The sequence below is a fragment of the Canis lupus genome, chromosome 20, assembly GCF_003254725.2.
Source record: "Canis lupus dingo isolate Sandy chromosome 20, ASM325472v2, whole genome shotgun sequence".
NCBI classification, from domain to species: Eukaryota; Metazoa; Chordata; class Mammalia; order Carnivora; family Canidae; genus Canis; species Canis lupus.
Window position 1 is genome coordinate 17027141 of NC_064262.1, and position 23383 is coordinate 17050523.

At 33.5% G+C, this 23383-nt stretch overlaps 1 protein-coding gene across 12 annotated transcripts in view; it reads right to left on the reverse strand.

Annotated features, from left to right (window-relative positions):
* CHL1 (cell adhesion molecule L1 like) overlaps positions 1 to 23383 on the reverse strand; it is a 195426-nt gene that overhangs the window by 59038 nt on the left and 113005 nt on the right. For all 12 annotated transcript variants that reach the window (XM_025451569.3, XM_035702513.2, XM_035702507.2 and 9 more), the window contains 3 exons: positions 18752 to 18937; positions 14543 to 14648; positions 11166 to 11353 (listed from right to left, as the gene is read on the reverse strand). In XM_025451569.3, the coding sequence (XP_025307354.3) occupies positions 11166 to 11353; positions 14543 to 14648; positions 18752 to 18842 (385 nt within the window). In that variant the 5' untranslated portion in view covers positions 18843 to 18937. The remainder of the gene's footprint in view (positions 1 to 11165; positions 11354 to 14542; positions 14649 to 18751; positions 18938 to 23383) is intronic.

A 23383-nucleotide genomic window follows, 5' to 3' on the forward strand; every position in this document is an offset into this window, starting at 1 on the left:
TTCCCATGCTGGAGACACTTTCCTAAAAAAGCAACACAATTGCAATAGGAATATAAGTCACAATATGCAGAATTTGAAATCCAGCATAAATGTGTGATTATTTTTATGAAATTATTTACAAGGTAGTTTTAAGAATATTCAAAATGGGGCACTTCTGGTGGCTCAGCGGTTTAGCGCCGCCTTCAGCCCAGGGCCTGATCCTGGACACCCAGAATGGAATCCCATGTCGGGCTCCCTGCATGGAGCCTGCTTCTCCTTCTGCCTGTGTCTCTGCCTCTCTCTCTCTCCCTGTGCCTCTCATGAGTAAATGAATAAAATCTTAAAAAAAAAAAAAAAAAGAATATCCAAAATGTATTCTGCTTTAACACTCTATTGATATGTTTAGATTTTATTAGGGGACTTTGAGTGATAGAATTACTGAGGCTCTTATAGAAGATGAGGACCTTAAGGTATTTATAACATTGCTGGCTTGAAGGAATTTATTATGGGGTATTCTATCTTTGCATTTCATTCCTAAATGGTGGTTCACAAAAGATTATCATTATTCTTGGAAGTCTAAAGATATATACTCATTTATTATCAAATTCTTCTTGAGGAGCTTTGTGCATTTCGGATGTATTTGTTCTCTTGACCCTCAACCCTGACCCCAATTCCTTAGTGGTTGAAGGAATTTGCTGACATTTCTCTTATCGATGCACCAGCTAGTTACAATGCATTGCTTTTTGTCTAAATTCAAGGACCCTTCAAGGCTTAGCACTGCAAGGACAGTGGGTTATACACAGTGCCTTTGCCAACTTAGAAGGCAGGCTTCAGTAATGTCACAGTCCTCAGTGGATTCCCTCTTTGCCAATCCATTGAAGCAGATTTCTCTTGGCAAGGCTGGAAACATATTTGAAATGGCAAATATCTTGGAATCAGGCTTTCGCTCCAGGTAGCATGAAATTTCCACCAAAAGACTGGAAAAAAAGCAAGTTTAGGGCATTCACTATGGTAAGATCTTATAGATAAAATATCAATGCCACCTATTTGGTAATGCCTTAGCTTTGACTGAGAACAAATGCTATACAAATCATTTTGTACAAAGTATACCTCATTGAAAGTATTGTGCAGAACCTTACAAAACTGTTATGTGCCCAAAGCTCTAAATTCAAATCACTTTTTAGTGTAACTTGCTATAATTGAAGCCCCATGTTCTTTGGTATTGAAGCTAACAGTGGTGTTGGATAGCTACTGAATCTGTTTATACTCAGATACAAGAGGCAACAGAGGAGAGAAACGTAGAACAGACAAAGAAAGGAGCCTGTAATCCTGTTTTATAACAAGCAAACTTTACAATGTCTTATAGGAATACATAGTTCCCTGGGTGATATCTATTGTAAAGTAGCTAATTAATAAGATATATAAAGCCTTAATTGGAGAGCTGCCCCCTCAGAGTATTCAGAAAGATCTAATGATTCAAACAGATAGTACTGCCAGTGAAGCACTATCATCCATGCATTAATTAAATCTGGATTATAAAATTCTAATTCCAAAGACGTAAATATGTAATTCAACTGACTTCCGAGGCATCAATAATAAAAATAAATAAAATAAAATTTATAACTCTATCAAACCCTTTATCACATACCATCAATCTTTGGAATAGTGTTTGACCAAAGATGAAATGAATATCAGGAAACAAGGGAAGGATATTTATATGTTTAATAATTTAAGGTCTGAAATAGATTTATAAAAGACATTAATTTGTCAGTATTTTTTTATGGTCTTCTTTGACTTTGAAACTATTTAGTAAGTCTGATTCCATGCTAGAAAGTGAACAATTTAATGGCGACAGATAAATGTGGAATTTAATTACTGTAACTCAACAGCAGGCATAAAGTTTATCTTAATTCAAATAAAGAAATGACTCCATTTAAAAATAACTCCAGCCAATGACTTTGGCTAATTGTGTTTCTCTAGTGATAAACATTAGCATTGTTGAGTTTGAACAGATGCAATACTTTTAAAAGTGAATTGTAAACATTCATCTTTCTTTTGTGTAAGGTAACTACATTGCTTTAGCTTGCCAACATATTTTAAATGAATTTTCCATCAACAATAAAAACACAATCACTTAATTATGTTTAACTAACGCTGGACTTGACCATGATATGGCCTTTCCACAAAGAAATCAGAATCCATTTGTCCATCAGTATCTACCTAAGCAAAAGTTTAAGAATGTTTGGAAATCCCATAATAACCAAGTCTACATGGAGTCAGTTTCCTTTATGTATAATCTCCCTACCTATCTATCTGCATTAGGAAATCAAGTAATTGATAATACTCATCTTTTTTTTTTTTACTATTCTCCAATAGGCTTTCACAGTTATTATTTAGTGTTGTAGACAAATTTGTAGTAACAACTCCAATGGCATAAGTTTCTAAAAATCCAGCCAGAATCCAGCATGAAAAAACTCTTTCAGAAACCAGTTAGATGGATAGCAGTCTTCTTACTGGAACCATCAATATAAAGTAAAACAGCAAATATAAAATTTCTAGTACCTCTGCAAGTTGAAATGCTGACTGACAATGAGTTTTGAAAGTCACCATTCAATTCTTTTAACCTAAGATATTGAAAAAGTAACATTTTTGTACTTGAAATGCAAATGACTCCTAAAAAATATATTTTGTATTTATAGTACAGTATAAACTAGGTTCTGGCCCAGGCACTAAAACTAACTGGCTATGTAGCTTCAGACCAGTATTTTTCCCCTTCTGTGTCCCCATTTACTTTTTTCTGGGATCCTAGAGTCCTCTGAAACCATCACTCTAGACTCCTCAAAAGTCTCACTAGATTAGAAGTTTCTCAAGGGCAAGGATATTATAAAACCTAAGTTGTAGAGTCTTACCATGCCAATATGCTTAATAGTGAAGGGTAGTCATGAAATAACATCAGGATAATTTAACTTAATACAAATAGTGCCAACTAAACCACTTAAATGAAAAAGGTACAGGCAACTTAACCACTAACAAGTCTATTGCCAAGGTATTTCCAACAAAAAAGTACAATATATCTCAGCTCATTTAGAGGATGTATTACCTGAATTATCAAAGTACAGGCAGCACTGTATGGCATCAGGGTTATACACATAAAACCTGGAGCCAGCTGCTTGAGGATGAAATCAGGTTTCATCACTTATTATGTGATCTGAACCTGTTACTTAATATGCTTCCATTTCATTACTCAAACTGTAAGGACACCTCATTTACTGATTTGTGTCAAAGTTTAAATAAACCATTTCATATAAATCAATTAAATAGCATGGGGCACTTAAAACTCACTCAATATATGTTGGCTATTATTCAAGTATTTCCACTTCGCATGGTATACCCAGTATACCCATGGTATCACCATATAGAGATAAGACGGGCAAAGGGCATAGAACGTTCTTCTGCTGCACCTTCTAATTTTTCTTGTAGTTTACACTGTAACAACTTCTGTAATTTTATGTAAATATCTGGAATTAGCTTTTACAGAGGAGGAAAGGAGGAGGCCAGAAGGAAGAAACAGTATGTTTTTTTCATATAGAAACTATGGTTTAATGATACCCTTCCCCATTATTGGGCAAATCTTCCCATGCCACAGAACTTTATCTATTTTGACTTATCTCTCTATTTACAACACTGGACTGGTGAGCTTTCTGCGTTCCTTACATTTCCACTGAATGTGTTTGGGGAACTGCTTACAGTCTGACAACATTATCATGAATGTATGCCACTGAGCTCACATGTTGTATCATCACCAAGTCTAGTTTCCATCTGTAAAGAAATTTAATTGATTTCCATTTCCTGTAGAGTACCCTATTAATCCATTTAGGACTACAGAAAAATAACATTGCCTTTCAGTGTATAAGCTCGTAATGAATCCACGCTAAGGAAGGACACCCAATCCAGCCCATTTCATTCTAGTCATTCACACAATCTGACAGATGAGAGGAAAATCCTCAGTCTTAATTAAACCTGTAAAACTCAAACTTGTACTCCCAACACTAATATCAACACTAACAAATTGATCTTCTTTAGTTAATTTGCATATATGAGTAAACAAAATTAGCATATGCTACCAGATTCTGCTTCTGCTATCCTACCCCTCCCAAATCTGAGCAGTAAATAGCCAGAGTATGTCTTAAGGGAATTGTCCTGAGGAATCTGAGGAAACTATACAAATGTAGAACCCAGCAGACCAGAAATTCTAATTGGTTTCCATTAAGACTGTATATAGAGGATTGCATCCCTAAGCCTGCCATTTCCTAGATTATTTTAATAGTGTGTGGAAATTGCTTTTGGTACTCTTATTCATTCTTTTATTCTTTGGTCTATGAATCAATAAATCAGTCACTGATAATATGCATTCAAAGCAGCATCTGGAAGCATGCAAGGAAGGGAGAATAGCATAGCACATCTTTACCATTCTTAAGCATCACAATTAGTACACATGACAACCAGAAGACTCCCAAATAGTATATAACTAAATATTTCAAAAAAAACTCTAGAGAATTTACATATGGATTTCCTGATAGCACTATTTGTAACAGCCAAAAGTTGGAAACAGTCCAAATGGACATCTACTAGTGGTTGTGAATGGATAAACAAAGAGTGGTACATCCATATGATATAATATTATTTAGCTATAAGAAGGAGCAAATTACTGATATATGCTAAAACATGAATAAATTACAAAAACTCGCTAGGTGAAAGGAGATAGATGGAAAAAATCATGGTATGATTCCATTTATTTGAAATGTTCAGAAAAAAATTACTGAGTCAGAAAGCAGATTTGTGACTGTCTGAGGCTAATGGGGATGGGAAGAGAGAGTACCTACAAATGGGGATAAGGAATCTTTGGAGGATGATGAAAATGTCCTAATATTGAATTTTGATGATGGTCATACTAAAAATTTATTTTAGAAACTCACTGATATTATATTCAAAACTGATAAAATTTATATCTATATGATGCCTCAAAAAGTTGGTTTAAAATTTCAGAAAGAAAAATCACTACAGGCTGAAACAGAGTAGGGATGCTAAGTGGAAAAGGCTGATTTGTGCTCGGAAGGACAGGCAGTACTGAATAGCCCAAACAGAATCATTTATATCATCATTTTAACTCTGCTGATGGTTGTCAAAATGAAGGCTAGAAAGACCTCCCTGCTCCCCAAACTCACTTGCCACATTCACGGGATAGAAATTTTTTTAGGACAGTCTTTGTTTTGTTCCTGCTATCTCTCAAATTACTAGAAAAGTGGCTGGCACATGAGAGGAGCTTAATAAAGATTTGTTGAATAATTCACTAACTCTCCATGCCATATTGTGGAAAATCCATTTAGTTAAATGATTTTTTTCCATGTTTGAAAACAGTACATTTTGTTTGTTTGGTTGGTGTTTCTTTTACTCTTTCATTTCCTAGCAAACTCAACTGCAGTCTTATTGAAAGCAGAAAGCTGAACACTGGGTATAAAGGTTTCCATTTGTAGGGAGTAATAACAGGATTTTCAGTTATTGTCCTCAGGTGAAAACTTAGGTGCCTAAAGCCATTAAGGCTGGTCTAATGAAAACTTTAAGAAATCAGATGAAACTCTAAAATTCTAATCACAAATTTTCTATCGATGTAGAAGAAGAATAGACTCTCTATAGCTTAAGAAAAGAATCGATTGATAAAGGTTGTAGGAAGCTTTAAACAGTCTCTGATTTACAAACCCCTAAGAACTAGGGTAGCAGTCTTATTCAACATAGAAATGATTGCAGGAAGCTGTTAGATGATGAAGTAATTTCAGGAGGGACTGGAAATGATGCATAAGAAACCTAATTTATTTTGCTCTTTTCTACAGCAGCAGAAAAACAGGGTAATTACCTACTACATAGCTCACATGTAACTCTCATCTCTTCACTGCAATGCTAGCAGATTCAGGCCAGAATTATCCTCACATTGTTCACCCCTTTACTTGGTCTGCTTAGATAATGAGAGAAAATATTTTTTAAAACCCTTTAATTGCAGAATCTTCTACTAACATGTGCCATTTGCTTCTCTGCAAAGCTACTGCCTTTTCCTTTGTGTCTCCATAGCAACCATCAGAGTTCAGGTTAGGGATCACGCTAATGCCTTGCCTTCTACAACAGATTTTTAATATTGCTCTCTCACATACGTATCTTATTTCAGTTCTTTTAGTTAATTAGATGGTAGATTATATGGTTATAGTTAGACTACAATATATAGTTTTATAAAATAAACTATATATATGGATAATTATATCTGTCTAGTTTTATGATCACGACCACAAATTTCATGGTAATGCTTTCTGATCCTGAATTCATGAACATCTCCTAGTGAATATCACTTCAAACCTAAATTCCTGAGTCCAGTTTCCAAGTTTATATGTCAATACTTTATCCATTACCATACTATAATGTCTTATTTTATAACCCAGTTTATCTAATTCAGACAAATAAGTATGTTACTTGTTAATTTTGCATATCTAACAAGGCCATTTGTAAAAAATAAAAAGAAACAAAGAGATACAGCACTCTTTTATCTACCACCCATTATACAAAAATATAGTATCACTATTACCTTTCTGTCTGCTGCAAAATCCATCCCCTCATTCCATTAGTAGTAACTATTATCCTTAATTTTGTTTCCATCACTCTTGTTTTTTATTATAGTTTTCATTATAATTTTACCACATACAACCTTACCCCTAAATAGTTTATCTTTACATATTTGAACCTGTATTAATAAAATCATACTGTATGTATTCTTCCAAGATTTGTTTTTATTGTTCAACAAATTCCTATGATTCCTCAATTTCCACTGCTGAGTAACATTTTTTGTATGACTATACCACAATAGATTTATTCATTCTTACCATGGATAGACGCATGTTTTTCCCAATATACTTTTAATTAAAGCAATGGTACCACAAATACGCCTGATGGACATGGATCAGTGGCACACATGCATGATGAAGGAAATGGAATAGCTAGGTTACAGGTGAGAGCATCCCCAGTTAAGGAGGCAATGAAAAATATTTTCCACAGACCAGGTAGAAAAGTACACCTGCCACAGTGGTAGATACATATTATAGTAGTTGCACATTCCCACCTAACACTTTATAGTATTTCCCAATTTTGTGAAAATAGGTGCTTTTAGTATTTGGGGCTATAGTTAATCTATTTCTGATTACTAATGATGTTGAGCACATTCTCACTGGCCATTCCAGTCTGAGGAACAAGTTTATATCTTTTGCCACTTCACTTTTTTCTTATAAAATTATTCTTTATTATTTTCTTATAAAATTATTTATAAATACATAAATTTTTATTTTTTAAAATATTTTAGTATATTTTTTATTGGAGTTCGATTTGCCAACATATAGTATAACACCCAGTGCTCATCCCAGCAGGTGCCCCCATCGGTGCCCGTCACCCAGTCACTCTATCCCCTTGCCCACTTCCCCGTCCATTACCCCTTGTTAATTTCCCAGAGCATAACATTATTTTTAGTTACAGTCATTGGCAATGATTTTTTTCCCCTCTAGGTTGTAGCTTATCTCTTCTTCCTGAGGTCTTTTGATAAAAAGGGCTCTAAAAATCAAATGTAGTGAAACAATCCTTAGTGATTTCCTTAACAGAGCATCAATATGTCTTATTTAAGAAAACTTCTCTACTATAAATACACTATTCAAATCATTTTCTAATTTTTTAAAAAAGATTTTATTTATTTTTTGACAGAGAGCAGAAACAGGGAGAGTAGCAGACAGAAGGAGAAGCTGACTCTCCATTGAGCAAGGAGTCTGATATAAGGAAGCTCAACCCTGAAACTCTGGGATCATGACCTGAGCTGAAGGCAGATGCTTAAAGGACTGAGCCACCCAGGCACTCCCATTTTCTAATTTTTAAAAAACATTTTTTGCCTTTCAAAGTTCAATCCACTTGAAATGGATTTTTTTTATATTATGTGGTATAAGACTCCAAATAAATGTGTCTTTACATGGACAATCAGTTGTTCCACCCCATTTTGTTTGGAAGGAAGGAAGGAAGGCAGACAGGCAGAGGGAAGGAGGGAGGGAAAGAGAAGAAGAGAGAAAGAGGGAGGAAAAGAGAGAGTGAAGGAGCAAGAGAGGGGAAGGAATCTACACTAGTGTTTCCATAGTGCTTTCATATGAACAAGGGTTTGTTTCTGGCTTCTATGCTGTTCTATCTATCTAACCCTGTGTAAAGCCATAGTGGCTTAATTACTAAAGTTTTACATTGAGCCTTGTCATCTGATAAGGAAGTTTCTACCAAATTCTGCCCTCTGCTCCTCAAATATATTGTGAATCAGCTGGTTACATTCCACAAACAGATCAAAAACAAATTAAAGATTTGGATTTCAAATATTCTATATATCAAGTCTTGGAGACTTGGCATTTTAGCTTTACTGAGTCTTCAAATTCAAGAAAAAGATATTTTTTCTATTTATCTAGATCTTTTAAAATATTTTTCAATAAATGTGTGTATTTTTCAACTACAAAGGTTTCACATCTGCTTGTTGGATTTATTTTCTGCTTCTGTTATTATTTTATCCCTTCAATCTCTTTTGAATTTATCATGTTACCTTAAGTTAGCTCATGCATTTTCTTTTTTTTTATTTTTTAGAGTTATTTATTTCTTTTTTTTAATTCATGAGAGACATAGAAGGATAAGCAGGCTCCTCCCTGGGAGCCCGATGTGGGACTCCATTCCAGGACCGGGACCACGCTCCAAGCCAAAGACAGGAGCTCAACTGCTAAACCACTCAGGCATCCCAGCTCATGCATTTTCATCTTAAAAGCATGTTACCTAAAAAGCTTAGATCATTAATTTTCATCATTTCTCATTTTCTATTGTATGTTTCTAGGATGAAAAATATCCCTCTAAATAATGCTTTACCTGCTTCAAGCATGTTCTGTTATGTAGAATTTCAACTACTGTCACTTCAAAATAATGTTCTATTTTCTTTTGCCATTTCTTATTTGACCTATGAGTTACTTAGACATCTATTTATTAATTTTCAAGGATATAAGACTTCTCTAATTTTGTTTTTATTATTGATTTCTAATTTAAATGCCCTTGGGTCATATTTACTTCATAGCTAACATGTCATCAAGTATTGAAAAAAAAGCATTCTGCAGGTTTAGGTACAATGTTCTCTATATGTTCATTAAATGGACCTTATATGTAGGTTCTTTAAATCTTCCACAGACCTACAGTTGTTTTCTCTGCTTAAACTACCAAAATATGAAATACATTTGTTAATATCTCTCATTATTATGATAGATGTGTCCACTTCCACTTGTAATTTATTTTTGTTTTATATATTTCAATATTACATATGCCTAGGGAATTAATCTTCAAGAAGCCTTTTAAAAATAAATTGTTTTGACTGATAATTAATTCAGATATTCCTATTTTGTTCTGAATCTCATTTATCTAGAACATCTTTTCCATTGTTTAGTCTCAACAATTCTGTAGCTTTATGATTTAGATGTGTTATGCAGTAAACAATTTATATCTTTCTCAAAAAACAAAACAAAACAAAAAACACTTGAAGCATTTAGTCTATTTACTTTCATCTTCAATTAATCATATATTTGTATTTGCATAGTTTTTTTCTTTCTTTTTCTCACATTTCTTACTTTTTTTCTTTTTCTCCCTCAAACAACACAGTCTGTTAATCATTCATCTCTTATTCTACACTTTTAATGTAATTGCTTTATGAATCTTAAGATGCAGACTTTACTTGTAATACTCTAAATTTGATCTATCTTCTCTCTCCTAGAATAATGTGAGAATTTTATATTGTAATTTCACTCCAGTTACCTGTCCCAATTTTTAGGATAAGACACACATATTTTTCAGTATGTGTTTTTCTAAGATTTGTGTATATACTGACCGGCCCCAGCCACCCCCAGCATAAAGCATCCACATCCTGGAAGGTCTGTGACTTTGAGACTCTCCAGTGTCTACAAGTATACAGGAAGAAATTGCCAAAGAGAAGCTGTTGGCAGTGTTCTACATAAGAATTTACTCAGTAAAGATTTTAGTTAGTCATGTAATCCTGGATATGTTAAGATTAGGGAAAATAAGAGACCAAAAGTGGAATCTGGTCACCAGAGATCCCATGCTACACAGGCAATATATGCTAATGAGGAATTCTCTTAATCTTCATCATAGTTACTGATAAAAAACACCCTTCACAGTAAATCATTTATAGTTTTCCATGATTATTTATGGAAAACATTGCTAATATATACTAATTGCTGGTTCTCCTCTCCTAATGGGCCTTCGTATTACTGAAGTTAAGTAGGGCTACACACAATTTGCTTTGCCCCCCACAAAACAAACTATGAGTAGAAATTGCCTGTACAGTTTCTTGTTGGAAGTAATTTTTCATGCTCTCTGCCTCAAACTCTGACCCATGTGGCATCAGTTGCTACATGCATGCTACAGCTACAAGATGATGCCATCTTCATCAGCCTGGACCTCTAAGAGGCTGCATAGAGAACAGAACATCTGTCCTGCAAAGCTGCCAGGCCCAAAGTCAACTGCGTGATCAGGGAACAAACACAGGGGCCTGGAAAATACTTGTTACTGAACTATAATTTAGCCACATCCAACCAATGTATTTAACTTAATTCTCATCCTATAAGGCAAAGCAGATGCTGGTTTCCCCTCTCCACCCTATGTTAGATATAAGAATACTGAAACACAGCAAAATTAGGTAGCTTTCAAAGATCATTCACTTTTGAGGTGCCTGGGTGGTTCAGTTGAGCATCTGACTCTTGGTTTCAGCTCAGGGTATGAACACAGGGTCATGAGATCAGTCTTCTAGTTGGGCTCCACACAGTCTGGAGTCTACTTGATATTCTCTTCTTCTGCCAATCCTCTCACTTAAGCTCTCACTCTCTCTCTCTCGCTCTCTCTCTCTCAAACAAATAAATAAATCTTTTTAAAAAATCATCCACTTTTAAATATCAAGATCTACAGGATAATTTCACTTATAAGTGAAATATAAGGCATATATAAGCTGGTAATTAACATAAGAATGTGTCATTATTGTGCTCAACCCTGAAACATCTGTAGAGTGAAATCTCCATTGCAACACTTACTTGGAACTATAAATTCTATTTCTTCTGACATAGCAACTCCCAGTTTATTAGAAGCAAAGCAGCGATATTTCCCTTGAAAGTGAGATATGTGCCCCTCATTTGGGATCTTAAAGGTTCCTGAGTTGTTAGACACAATTATCCGAGAGTCAGAGAGATCAAAAGGCTTGTCATCCTTAGTCCATGCAAACCTGTAAGATAAAACTCAAGTCAACAACCCTGAAAAATCAGAATGTATCTCTTAATTTTAAAGCGGTGACAACAAAATGCACAACAAAAATGTCATTTTTGACAAAACCAAGACATTTGATGGTAAAAAACTATATTTTTAATTGACTATATAATAGACAAAAAAGTCTCAGTAGAGTCTGAGAAAGCTTACAAGTTGTTACAGACTGAATGTTCATGTCTCCTTCGAATTCATATGTTGAAGCCCAATCCCTAAAGTAAGATTAGCTGGAGGTGTAGAACTGGGGAGGTGATCAGATCAGGAGGGTGGGGTTCCCACGAATGGGGTTAGCATCCTCATGAAGGAGAGCATTTTTGTCCTTTTCTGCCATGTTAAGTTACAGGCAGAAAACAGCTGTCTATGAACCAGGAAACAGGTCCTCCTCATCAGACACCAAATCAACCCGGGCCTTGATCTTGGTCAGCCCAGCCTCCAGAACTGTGTGACAAATGTACATTTGTTGTTTAAACCACCAAGTCTGTGCCATTTTTGTTATAGCACACTGAACTAAGACCAAGCCATAAAGAAACTGTAATAACTGAGAAAACAAATTGAAGATAGGTTCTGTTCTAAGTTTTTTAACTTTTTTAATTGGAAAGGTATTTTACTAATACTTTGAAGATTACTAAATCTAAAAACATATAACATGTCATCACATCATGTATGTATGTGAAGAGCTTGTTCAAAATTATAAAACAAACAAGAACTATTAAATGTGGTCATATTTCCTACCTACATTTTTAGACAATAATGGATTTGAGATCACAAAAAAATATAAAATTTTGAAAATTGAGTTTTTCCAATTGTTACAATGCTACTAAAGACAGTTTCTATGACAACATTATCTTCTGTCATATGATTATTGTTTAAGTTACTTAATGATTTGCATTTTTCCCCTTTTACAAACAAATTGTGGTAAACAACCTTAACATATTTATTTTTTGGTACTTATCCAAATATTTCATTAGATCAAGCTATTAAAAGTAAGACTGATAGACCAATAACATAAGAAAATTTTTATAGATGTTGATAAATGTTGCAGAATTGTATTACAGAAAAAAATACGTGTAGTTAAATTCCCACCCCAGTATGCCACCATATCATTTCTGTGAATGAGGCTGTAAAAAGCATTTAAAAAAAATCTTATCAATCCAGTAATGACTTTCCAATTTGATTTTATTCAGCATTTCATATATGAATTATCAATGAAAATTGTGGAATGTGTTAGGACACCATATTCTTATACTAAACTGAACATTATTTCACCAGGAATAACAAACCTTTATGGGACACATATTTTTGTTAGGAACATGCCTGCCTTCCCCTCACACTATTTCTTTTGTCTTCTCTTTCCATGTGTTTTATATTGTATCAGCTTTACTTACAAAGAACACAGAGAATCTATTCTTTCAAATTCCAGTATGTTGACTGGGATCAATTCACCTATACAGAATTAAACATTTCCACTTGGCAATATGTTATGTCTTTTCATTCATTTAAATCTTCTTTCCTGATTCTAGGTAGAATTTTATAAACACCACCCCCGATTTAAATACTACATAGTTCTTGTTACATAGTATCTGACACTGTTTTTGTTGATGTTGCTAATACTAATTGGTAAGACTGAGGACTTTTTTCCTCTTGCTATTATGATGGGATATTTTCTTCTTCTTGATTCCCAATTATTTTCTAACTGCCTATATGGCCATCCAATTACGTTTTATTGAATTTATTTTTTAATTTTTAAATTAATTTATAATCAACAACTTCAATGTAACCCTTTGTATTTATCAAATCTTGTTTTTGCATAGTGGACAGAATAACAAATTATATAATAATAATCATCATCATCATCATATTAATCATATTTTCTCATATATATATAGATTTTATTTTCTTACATAATTATATTGGACATGGCTCTACTAAAATAAGTAACAGTGATACCAGAAGGCATTCTATCTTTTTTTCTGAATTTATTGTAAATGCTAGCAGTTATTTCATAATTAAATTTGTACTGGTTACAGACATAAGAGATATTTTTGATCATTAATCATCCCTGATGATTGTAGGGTATTATCTTTTGATATAATAATTCAGTTCATTACTATTAATATATATATTATTGATCCAGCCATAATAATTGACTAAATCTTCTTCTTATAATTCTATCCACATTTATATATACTAACTCAACATATTCCATTTGGTAAAATACAGATAATATTGATAATTTAACATGTCAACATGTTAAACATGAATCATTAACATGATTCACTAAGGGTGATTTTTTATTTTTTTAAAGAATGATTTTTAAAATATCAAATTATCAAGCAATAATGTCAGCCACAGTAAAATTCCAAGTAATTAATTTTCATTAAATATATATCTTCTTAGTAAATATAAAAGAATTAAGTGAATCAGTACAAGTATGTAGCTTAGCTGCCCATTTTAGGATCACCTACATTAAAATCTAGACTTCTCCCTACAGCTTCTTTCTCCTCATTCCCAATGCACACACATTTCTTTCTCCCTTCCAAAGTATTGGAAGAATTTTGAAAATACTTCATCACTGATCGTGATCACCCCAGTAACAATTATTTAATTAGTAAAATACTAGATAACAAAATATCATACAGATAGCATTCAGGATGACTAAATATTTCTATGATAATTTTAAAAATATCAACTAATAACCTATTCACTGAATAAGATATGTGTCACATTAAAAATATGTGTCACATTTTAGACCTGAAATAATACATATGTATTGAATGTCATTTATCAATGTATTAAATTTTGGATTAACAAATGCTAACTTTCATTAAGTAGAACTAAGGATCTTCTGGGTTTTGGCTATGTTGTTCACTTGTAATGTAAGGAATTATTGAATATTTCCACAGTGCCAAAACCTATGCTAAGTATTTAACATAAGGCAATCTATTTTATGATAAAAATAATTTCGACCTGTAGAAGAACATATGGAAAATAACCAAACTTTATTTTCATTAACATTGCTAACATGCTATCATTCTTTTGGCAAGTCTTAACCTTCAAGATTTATAGTTCCACAAGCTTATAATAGAGTACAAAGAAATTTTTAAAAGATTACATATATTTAAACAATTATTTCATTTGAAAGAATACTCACGTTGGTTCTGGATTTCCTTTAGCTTCACATTCAATTTGAAAATATTCATCAAAGGGAAAGGCAACTTGCACTTTTGACTGTTTTACAATTGTTGGAACCTGCTGAACTAAATATCAAAATATGTATTTAAAGAATATGATCTACAAAAACTAGGTGAGTTTAATTTAGCCATAATAGAAACACTTGAAACATGCTCTCTATATTGATACATAAAAGAACTATAAAAAAGTGAAAATTACAGAACAGAACTGACTTTGTCTTTGAAAAATGTATTTTATTAATTAATTTTTGAGGTTTGCCCTTGGGTCATGTTTTTTATGCCAGTGTAGTCAACATACAGTGCTTATTAGTTTCAGGTGTACAATATAATGATTCAACAATTCTTTGCAATACTCAGTGTTCGTGATAAGTGTACTCTTAATTCTCTTCATCTATTTTACTCATCCCCCCACCCACCACTCATCTGGTAACCATTCATTTGTTCTCTATGGTTAAGAGTCTATGTTTTGGTTTGTCTCTTTTTTTCTTTGTTTTCTTTCTTAAATTCTACATATGTGTGATATCATATGGTATTTGTTTTTCTCTGATTGACTTCTTTCACTTAGCCTATAACCTCTAGAACCATCTATGTCATTATAAATGGCAAGATTTCACTCTTTTTGGCTGAATAATATACTATTGTGTATATGTGTGTGTGTGTGTGTGTATACAATATATATACATAAATTCTTCATTCACCTATCAATGGACACTTTGGGGTGTTTCCATAATTTGGCAGCAATAAACACAGGGGTGCATATATCTTTTCTAATTAGTGTTATTGTACTTTTTGGGTAAATACCCAATAGTGGAGTTGCTGGATCATATAGTAATTATATTTTTGACTTTTTTGAGGAAACTCCATACTGTTTTCCACAGTGGCTGCATAAGGTTGCATTCCCAACAATCGCATACAAGGGTTCTTTTTTCTCCTGCAGCCAACATGTGTTGTTTCTTCAGTTTTGAATTTTAGCCATTCTGACAGATATGAAGTGATAACTCATTGTGGTTTTAATTTGCATTTCCCCAATAATTAGTGATGTTGAGCACTGTTTTATGTGTCTGTTGGCCATCTCTAAGTCTTTGGAGAATGTTCATGTCTTCCACCCATTTTTTAATTGAATTGTGCAAAAACTGAGAAACCTTCAAAAAACATGTATTAATCCATTTTAAATAGCCTTCTTTGTTAAAATATCTATTTTATCAAGAACACAAAATATGAGAACAGTGGCATTTTTTTACATCATAGCAAATTTCTAATATCTTCATAGAAGGCAGCTGGATTCTCACATCTACACATTTAATCTGTTCCAAAAGTTGTTCTTCTTAAATATATGAAGAAAATCTAGCTTTACACAGGTATGTATTTGAAAAAGGGTGAGATATTTTATCATCCTTTCTGATGATACACCAAAACTCAACAAGTGGTAGTTTCTCAAACTATAATAGCAGTAGTTTCTTTATTACAGTTTGGAATCTGAAATCATATCAATGAATTTTTCATATTCTATTTTACTAAAATGTTTTACCCATAGTGTTATTTTTAAAGATCTTATTTTGGGGCACCTGGGGGGCTCAGTGGTTGAGCATCTGCTTTTGGCTCAGGGCGTGATCCTGAGGTCTTGGGATCCAGACCCACATCGGGTTCCCCACAGAGAGCCTGCTTCTCCCTCTGCTTATGTCTCTGCCTTTCTCTCGGTATTTCTTATGAATAAATAAAATCTTTTTTAAGACATAAAATAAATAATTTCTTTAAGTAATCATTACCATGCAATGCAGGGCTCAAACTCAATCCTGAAATCAAGAGTTGCTCTACCAACTAAGCCAGCTAGGTGCTCCTATCCATGGCTTCTTTTTAACCATGTATAATTTTGTAACATATAATAATCATTTAGAAAAAAAATACTGTTTCATGGACCCTGAGAGGTCCATGGTCACATTTTAAGCATTGATAGCCAGAATAGTAACTTAAAGCTCTTTCCAATTCTAAAAAAAAAATTGGCTTGATGAATCTGATCATTGAGTTTTCCTAGTTTAGGTACATTAGTCCAAGTTCAGTCTTTATCCATGGGATATTCACAAACACTTTAAGAACATGCATAGAACACATCCATACCTTCATGCACATTTACCTTATTTCTGATATCTACATTTCTAAGTACAGCAAGTCTTGAGCTTATTGCAAATTCATGTTATTTAAATTTTATTACAGTTATAAAAGGTGAAGGATAATGCACAATAGCAACAGTCCCTAGGATATCAGCTAATAACTTGTGAACAACTTGTTTATTAGAACATTACTCTTCCTTAAATTTGCTAAGGTTGTAAAGTCTCGGCAATAACTAATTACTCAGGGAATGGAACTAATAACCTTTGAGTGTTTATAAGAATATATATTCTACATTATAAATCTTTTCCTCCATAATTAGGCCAATTACTAACACACCAGACTCCTTGACATTCAAATTGGATACCTGCCTTAGTTGCATTTGCTAGTGAGTGCTCCAGAGTACTGAAATAAATGGATAATATTCAGTTGTTCTGAAAACATGTCATTAATATTTCATAACAATTGTTGTCTAAGGACATTGCAGCATGAAAGTACATAAGTAATTGAGACAGCCAGAATAAAAATGTGTGCCATGGATTAATATAAACTTTCAAATTCTTTACCACTGATGACCTAAATGAGAAAAGATGGAAAGAAAACGTATATTCTAAGAGAATATGGTCAGGAATCAGATCAGGAATCCCAGTGCATCTTTGTTGCTATGGGAGGGGGAATGTAAGATTATTAGCCCCTTTTCCACAAGTATCACCAAGAACTTTGCTCTTAATTTGGTACTGCACACTCAAACCAAAAGAATCTACTGAAGATGAATTATTTCCAGCTCTTGACCTGAATGTCTACATCTAGGTTGATCTATATTGTGGGTAGGCTAGGAGATTTCAGCTTGATTTAAAGAGAACTTTAAATCTGTACATCTACAAATAAGATAGAATTCCTTAAGAAGTAAAAATATTCAAAGAGTAACATGACTATCTGTCAAGGACAATGGAAAGGGATTCTCACTTAGGGCTGAACTAAAGGGCAGGGCTGCCCAAAGTGTATGATGTGAAACTGCTATGTGAAGTAATTTAAGGTGGCCCTCAGAATAATGGCTTAAAAACACATTATACTATATAGTCAGAGACTTAACTGCCTTTTCTATTCACATTCAGATAAAGTACTTCAGAAGAATTATTTAAGTTCAGAGTTAGCACTTCTCTTAATGTTTATTTAACTTGCTAAGCTCAAGTCTAATTGTCTAGAGCCTAGATAATGTGCAAAGGTCATTTCCAGTGCTAAGATTCAAATAAACAAGCAATGCCTCTTGTATTATAAGTTTCCAAATTACATATGATAAAGACAGCAGGGATAATAGAGGAAGCATATGGAAAAAAATATCTAAATAACGTTTCAAGGGTATTTTACATCCCCTCTCCTTATAACACAAATTCTCCAAATCTACATTACAAAGCTGGTGCAGTATTACATAAACTGCATTTGTAAATGTATCATTTTTTGTCTGTTATTTTTTAGGTATGTAAAGATATATACTTCCATCAAACCATTGAATAGCCTCTTGATATAAACTCATGCTATGGAATGCTTAGATTTTCAGAATAGTTATCTTATATTTCAGTTGTATAATAATGGTTTTTTAATATTTTCTTAATTCATTGTTTTCATTCTTAAATATACAATCATTTTGAAAAAGATACAAAATTATTCAGTTCCTTTTTATCATAATTGGTTTAAACTATTAATTTCTGAATCATAACACTTCATAAAATAAGCCAATGAAGTACATAAAAGTAACAGCTGTTGGTAATACTGAAGAATATTTTATATGGCAAAACACCTGATCTATAGGTCATGTTTCCTGTTATATGTTCAGTTTGCATAAGAGGCAAAAAGCCTGAGCTGCAAAATAATTATAGCAAGTAGTCAAATAGAAGACATCCACATTTTTTAAAAGGCAATCATGAATTCTGATGATAGACTGCTGGAAAATAAATAGAAATATGGTAGAAAAATCACATCCTCAATCTACAAGTATTCTACTTAAAAATTAAAACACATATATGAAATTCCATAAAGTAGGTATTAAATGCTGTCATTTTTACCTGAAAGTGGTATTTCCATGGCTGTGGAGAATTTTAACAGGAAACAAATTAGAGATAAGATTAATCCTCTTCCACCCAACAGCATCTCCATTGCTCTTCAGGATGGAGGCAACTCAGGAAGAATAAATTGTAATGTCTCCTCCTACTTTTGGTTTAAAGCTGAGAAGAACGTAGTACACCTGGAAACTAAAAAAAAAAAAAAGAAAAGAAAGAAAAACAAAATGACATATACTTTAAGTTCATATACTCTGAACTTCAACTTTTATTTGGAGAGATTATGCTTTGGCATTTTTCATATATGTATAAAATACTATACATTTAAAAATAGTAACTAAGCCTGCTGTTCTGCTATTTTTTATAATATTGAGAATATAAAGAGACAAAAATGCTATTTATATTTTATTTTGAGAAAAGTTCTGTATGGATCATAAAGAAAAATAATCCCATTCCCTGCTTCTTCCCCCACAAAATGTTGAATTAGAGCAATGGCTTTACTCTGCTTTCTCTGATCTCAATTGACTCATCTATAAAAAATGGGAATTGGGAAAAAATTATCTTTGTGTGGCTTAGAAAATTTCCCTAAATGAAAAATAACTTACGTTGGTAATTAAAAATATTTTCAAATGTACCATTGCGTTGACACATATTTTCTTGATAAAATAAATTATTCGAATCAACAAAACAAAGTGTGGAAAAATTACTTATAAAAATCAGAACATTGCTTAACTACAGTAATTGAATTTTGCACATTTATACACAGTTGGGAGATACTGAACCATAAAGAGAATTCTAAGATGAAAAATCAGAAGAAAATATTAATATCTTTCCTTTGAACTTTCTTTTTCCTTCTCTTTCTCTCTTTTAAAGATTTTATTTATTTCATTTGAGAGAGAGAAAGAAAGAGAAAAAGACACGAGCCAGGAGGGGTAGAGAGGGAGAAGCAGATTCTCTGCTGAACAGCGAGGCTGAGGCAAGGCTTGATCCCAGGACCCTGAGATCATCACCTGAGCCAAAGGCAGATGCTTAACCAACTGAACCACCTAGGAGTTCCCCTTCTCTGTTCTTGAAACACTTTGATAATAGTCATTTCAATTCATTATTTATAGTTATATGTCATCCTTTACCTGTAATCTATTACTTAATATTCTGTCCCATTGATATTTAATACTGATTTCTTTAAGGGCATTTCATAAATTTGTTTAATGATCCTGTCTTCTATTTGTTAGGAGAAAGACTTTGAAAAATACGATGCTTTTAGGTGACCATATTTCCAGATTCATACATCAAACTATAGTGAAATAGAAAATACAAACACTAGATAGCTCAGTAAGTGACTACAGACTCAATTAAAATTAATCTCTTGATTTAGGCTAGTGATTCAATGGTTACTACAATTGCCATAGTAAAATAGCTTGCAGACATGAATTGTTCAATAGTGATGATCTGACTTAGGAATTTTAATGGTCTTAACTACATGGTCTTGATGAGAGAAATTCTTTCCCATAAAAGGATGCCACATTGAACCCCTGGCTTAAAATAAGGTTATAAATTAAGAGACATAACATTGATGACACCAACAATTTCCAGAATATGGAATGGTTAATTCTATGTCTGACCTATTCTCCTGCAGGGATTAGCTTCAATTTACCTGAGACTTATATGTTAGGAGGCTGTTACATAAAAGTCACTGGAAGTTAAAATGTGACTCCTTGCAAGCAAGACTCCATTAGGTGATGTTGATAGCTCCAAAATAGCTTTCATATTAAAAAGGGAATGTCAGTCATAATTTCATTGTCAGAATGCAAAAGGGCATACTGTTTAGTAATTCTGTTTTGCAACAGTAAGGTAGCAATAAAATTATATTCCCATTTATCTTTCTTCAAAGAATACGAATATAATGCCTCACACCAGACCTCAAAGATAAAAGCAATTATCGGAACTTAGGATGGAAATGACAGCAAGGCAAGTACAAAATAACACTAAAATATTTTGAGACCTAGTCACATAAAGCTGATGTCTGATTGCTTATGTTAATGACATTAACTCAGATTAAAAAAAGAATCAATGAATTTTCATGGATTTAATCTTCCTTCTATCCTAGCTCATCCTTGGAAAGAAGAAAACCATCTGTGACATCTAACTCAAAAGAAAACAGATAGTATCATATACAATTGACCCTTTCCAATTGACCCAAGCCTTAGCTTGTCTAGTGTGATAGTATGGTAAGGATTAGGAACACACTGCTTCTGAGACACAACAGAAACATGGACAGGCATGTATGTTATTCTCCCAAATAATATTGTCTAATATGCATATATCACTAATACTATAAAATGACCTCAAAGATCCCTCTGATGTTTTGAAAATAGCTCTGCTGGAGTAAGTCTAGAAACAATGTATTCCCTTAACTTAAGTTCATCTTCTGCTTTAAGAAATAGAAAAGAGAGTTGGCTTATCCTTCATCTATTTTACCTGGACTTCCAAGTACATGCAAAGATGCTAGAGCCCACAGGTCAGCGAACAGAAGACAGTGATACATAACGCATAAGAACATGAAAAATAAGACAGAATATCATAGGTTCAAAGCCATCACTTACTACCATGCGGCCTTGGGAAGTTTATCCAACCTCTCTTGCTCATTTCTACAAAGGAATAGAGTAGTTCAGTCCTATAGTGCACTTAAGAAGGTTAAGTGAGGTAATGCATGGTTAGCACAGAAGAAGAAATGAAATTTACTACTAATAGTGACAGTGATGATGATTTTGTTGTTACTGATAAATAAGTAGAGTAAAGCCTCCAGTAATAATATTCTGATCAAAAGAATATGGTTAATTTGTACGTATTCTAATATAGTTACAGAATCCAATGAAAAATAAAAGCTAGTTCACTATTTAGTGGTGAAATGATACTGTTTTAAAATACTCTATTTTTTTAAAGGTGGGGGATGTGTAGATTGATGACAAAAGTCTTCACTTCTTCTCACCTCTTTGTCTCCATGTGCTTTGCATATAACTTTACAGGTTCTCCCACTAAGAAGCAATTTCCTCACTTCTGGAATCTGGCTGGACTTTGATCAACAAAATGATGTCTGAGCTTAGGCCTCAAGAATTGCACATTTTTGCTCTCTGTCTCTCTTTCTCTTTCTAAAACCCTGCTCAGTTTTCACTCAGCTAGCCTGCTGAAAGATGAGAGACATTACTTCATCACCGCCTATAATCCAGTAGGCAAGCAACCACCAAACATTAAAGGGCAGCCATTCTAGAAGAGCCAGTCCCAGACAACCTGCCAGCTGAACACAGGCGTAAGAGCCAGCCTGACCCACATTAGTCCAGACTGCTTAGAATCAGCAGAACCACCTGACAAGTTTCAGGGTCACCACCCCCAAACACCATGCCATGGTATATGATATATGTTAAGCTGGGGAAATTTTAGAAATGGCAGGCACCTTCCAATGGAAGGACCCTGACCTTCTTCTGAAGTAGGTCTAAAATCCTCCTGTGATAGATGCTTTCCTTAGACCAGAGATAAGGAGCATTCTTATCTCTGAAGATGGAAGGACACTGAGATGCATCCAAAAAAGCAGGTCTTTCTAGGGTTTCCATGCTGAGTAAACTTAGCCCAGGCCCCTTTTGTTCTATTACATTTTCCACAACTTTCTGCTCTTCATAAAATCCAGCATAAAAATGCTTCTTCGGGTCTTCATTTCCTTCTGAAGACTACTGTGTCACATAAAACTTACATTAAATAGATTTGTATGGTTTTCTCACACCATCTATCTTCTGCTACAGAGACCCAGCTAAGAACCTAGAAGGATAGAAGGAGAAAAGATATTTTTCCTACTCTATGCACCTAAAAACACAGTAGACTTAGGAACAACAGTAAATGTTTCTTGTGTTAAAGCAATCTGCTTTAGTATGATTCGAAATGTAGAAATAGCTAAATGATATAGGAAGAAAAGAATAAAAGCATTCCTACCATATTGATAATTGTGGTAGCTGTATAATAGATACATATGGAGATTCTTTATACTACCGTCTGTATCTTCAGTTATGTTTGAACATTTTCATAAGAAAGACATTTATAATGTAGCAATTCAGTCTGCTGAAATCAGAAAAAAGCCTAAATAATCCAGTATGATAAGGAGACTCCTTTAGCAAAAGGTGGACAGCACCTCCTGGTATACCTTTAATAAAAAACAGAAGGTCTCTCTTAAGGCTACCATGCTATCAGACCTCTTCTGTTTAAACTATATTCAGAAAATTTGAGGTCCCTTTGAATGTAAAGTGTATGTGTTCTACATATCCAGCACAAGTCCATAATTAAATGCAATATTTGTTCCTTTATGTTTTTGGAAGAAATATAAGCCCAACTTACAGTAATTACTTAAACCTGGGTAGCCATAGTACATCCTCTGGATGGCATGCTTTGATACTTAATTCACTGATTTTATACAATGTTTTCATTAGATTCTGTTAAATTCCATTAATTGAGTACAGAAAGGCAAAAAAGCATAAAATACGGTAAGAGTACACAGTCACTTTGGACTATTATTTATATTTATGTATACATGCTGTGCCTCTAAATCGAACAGAAACACACATTATTTTAAAGTAAGTGTAAAGGTCTCCTGCT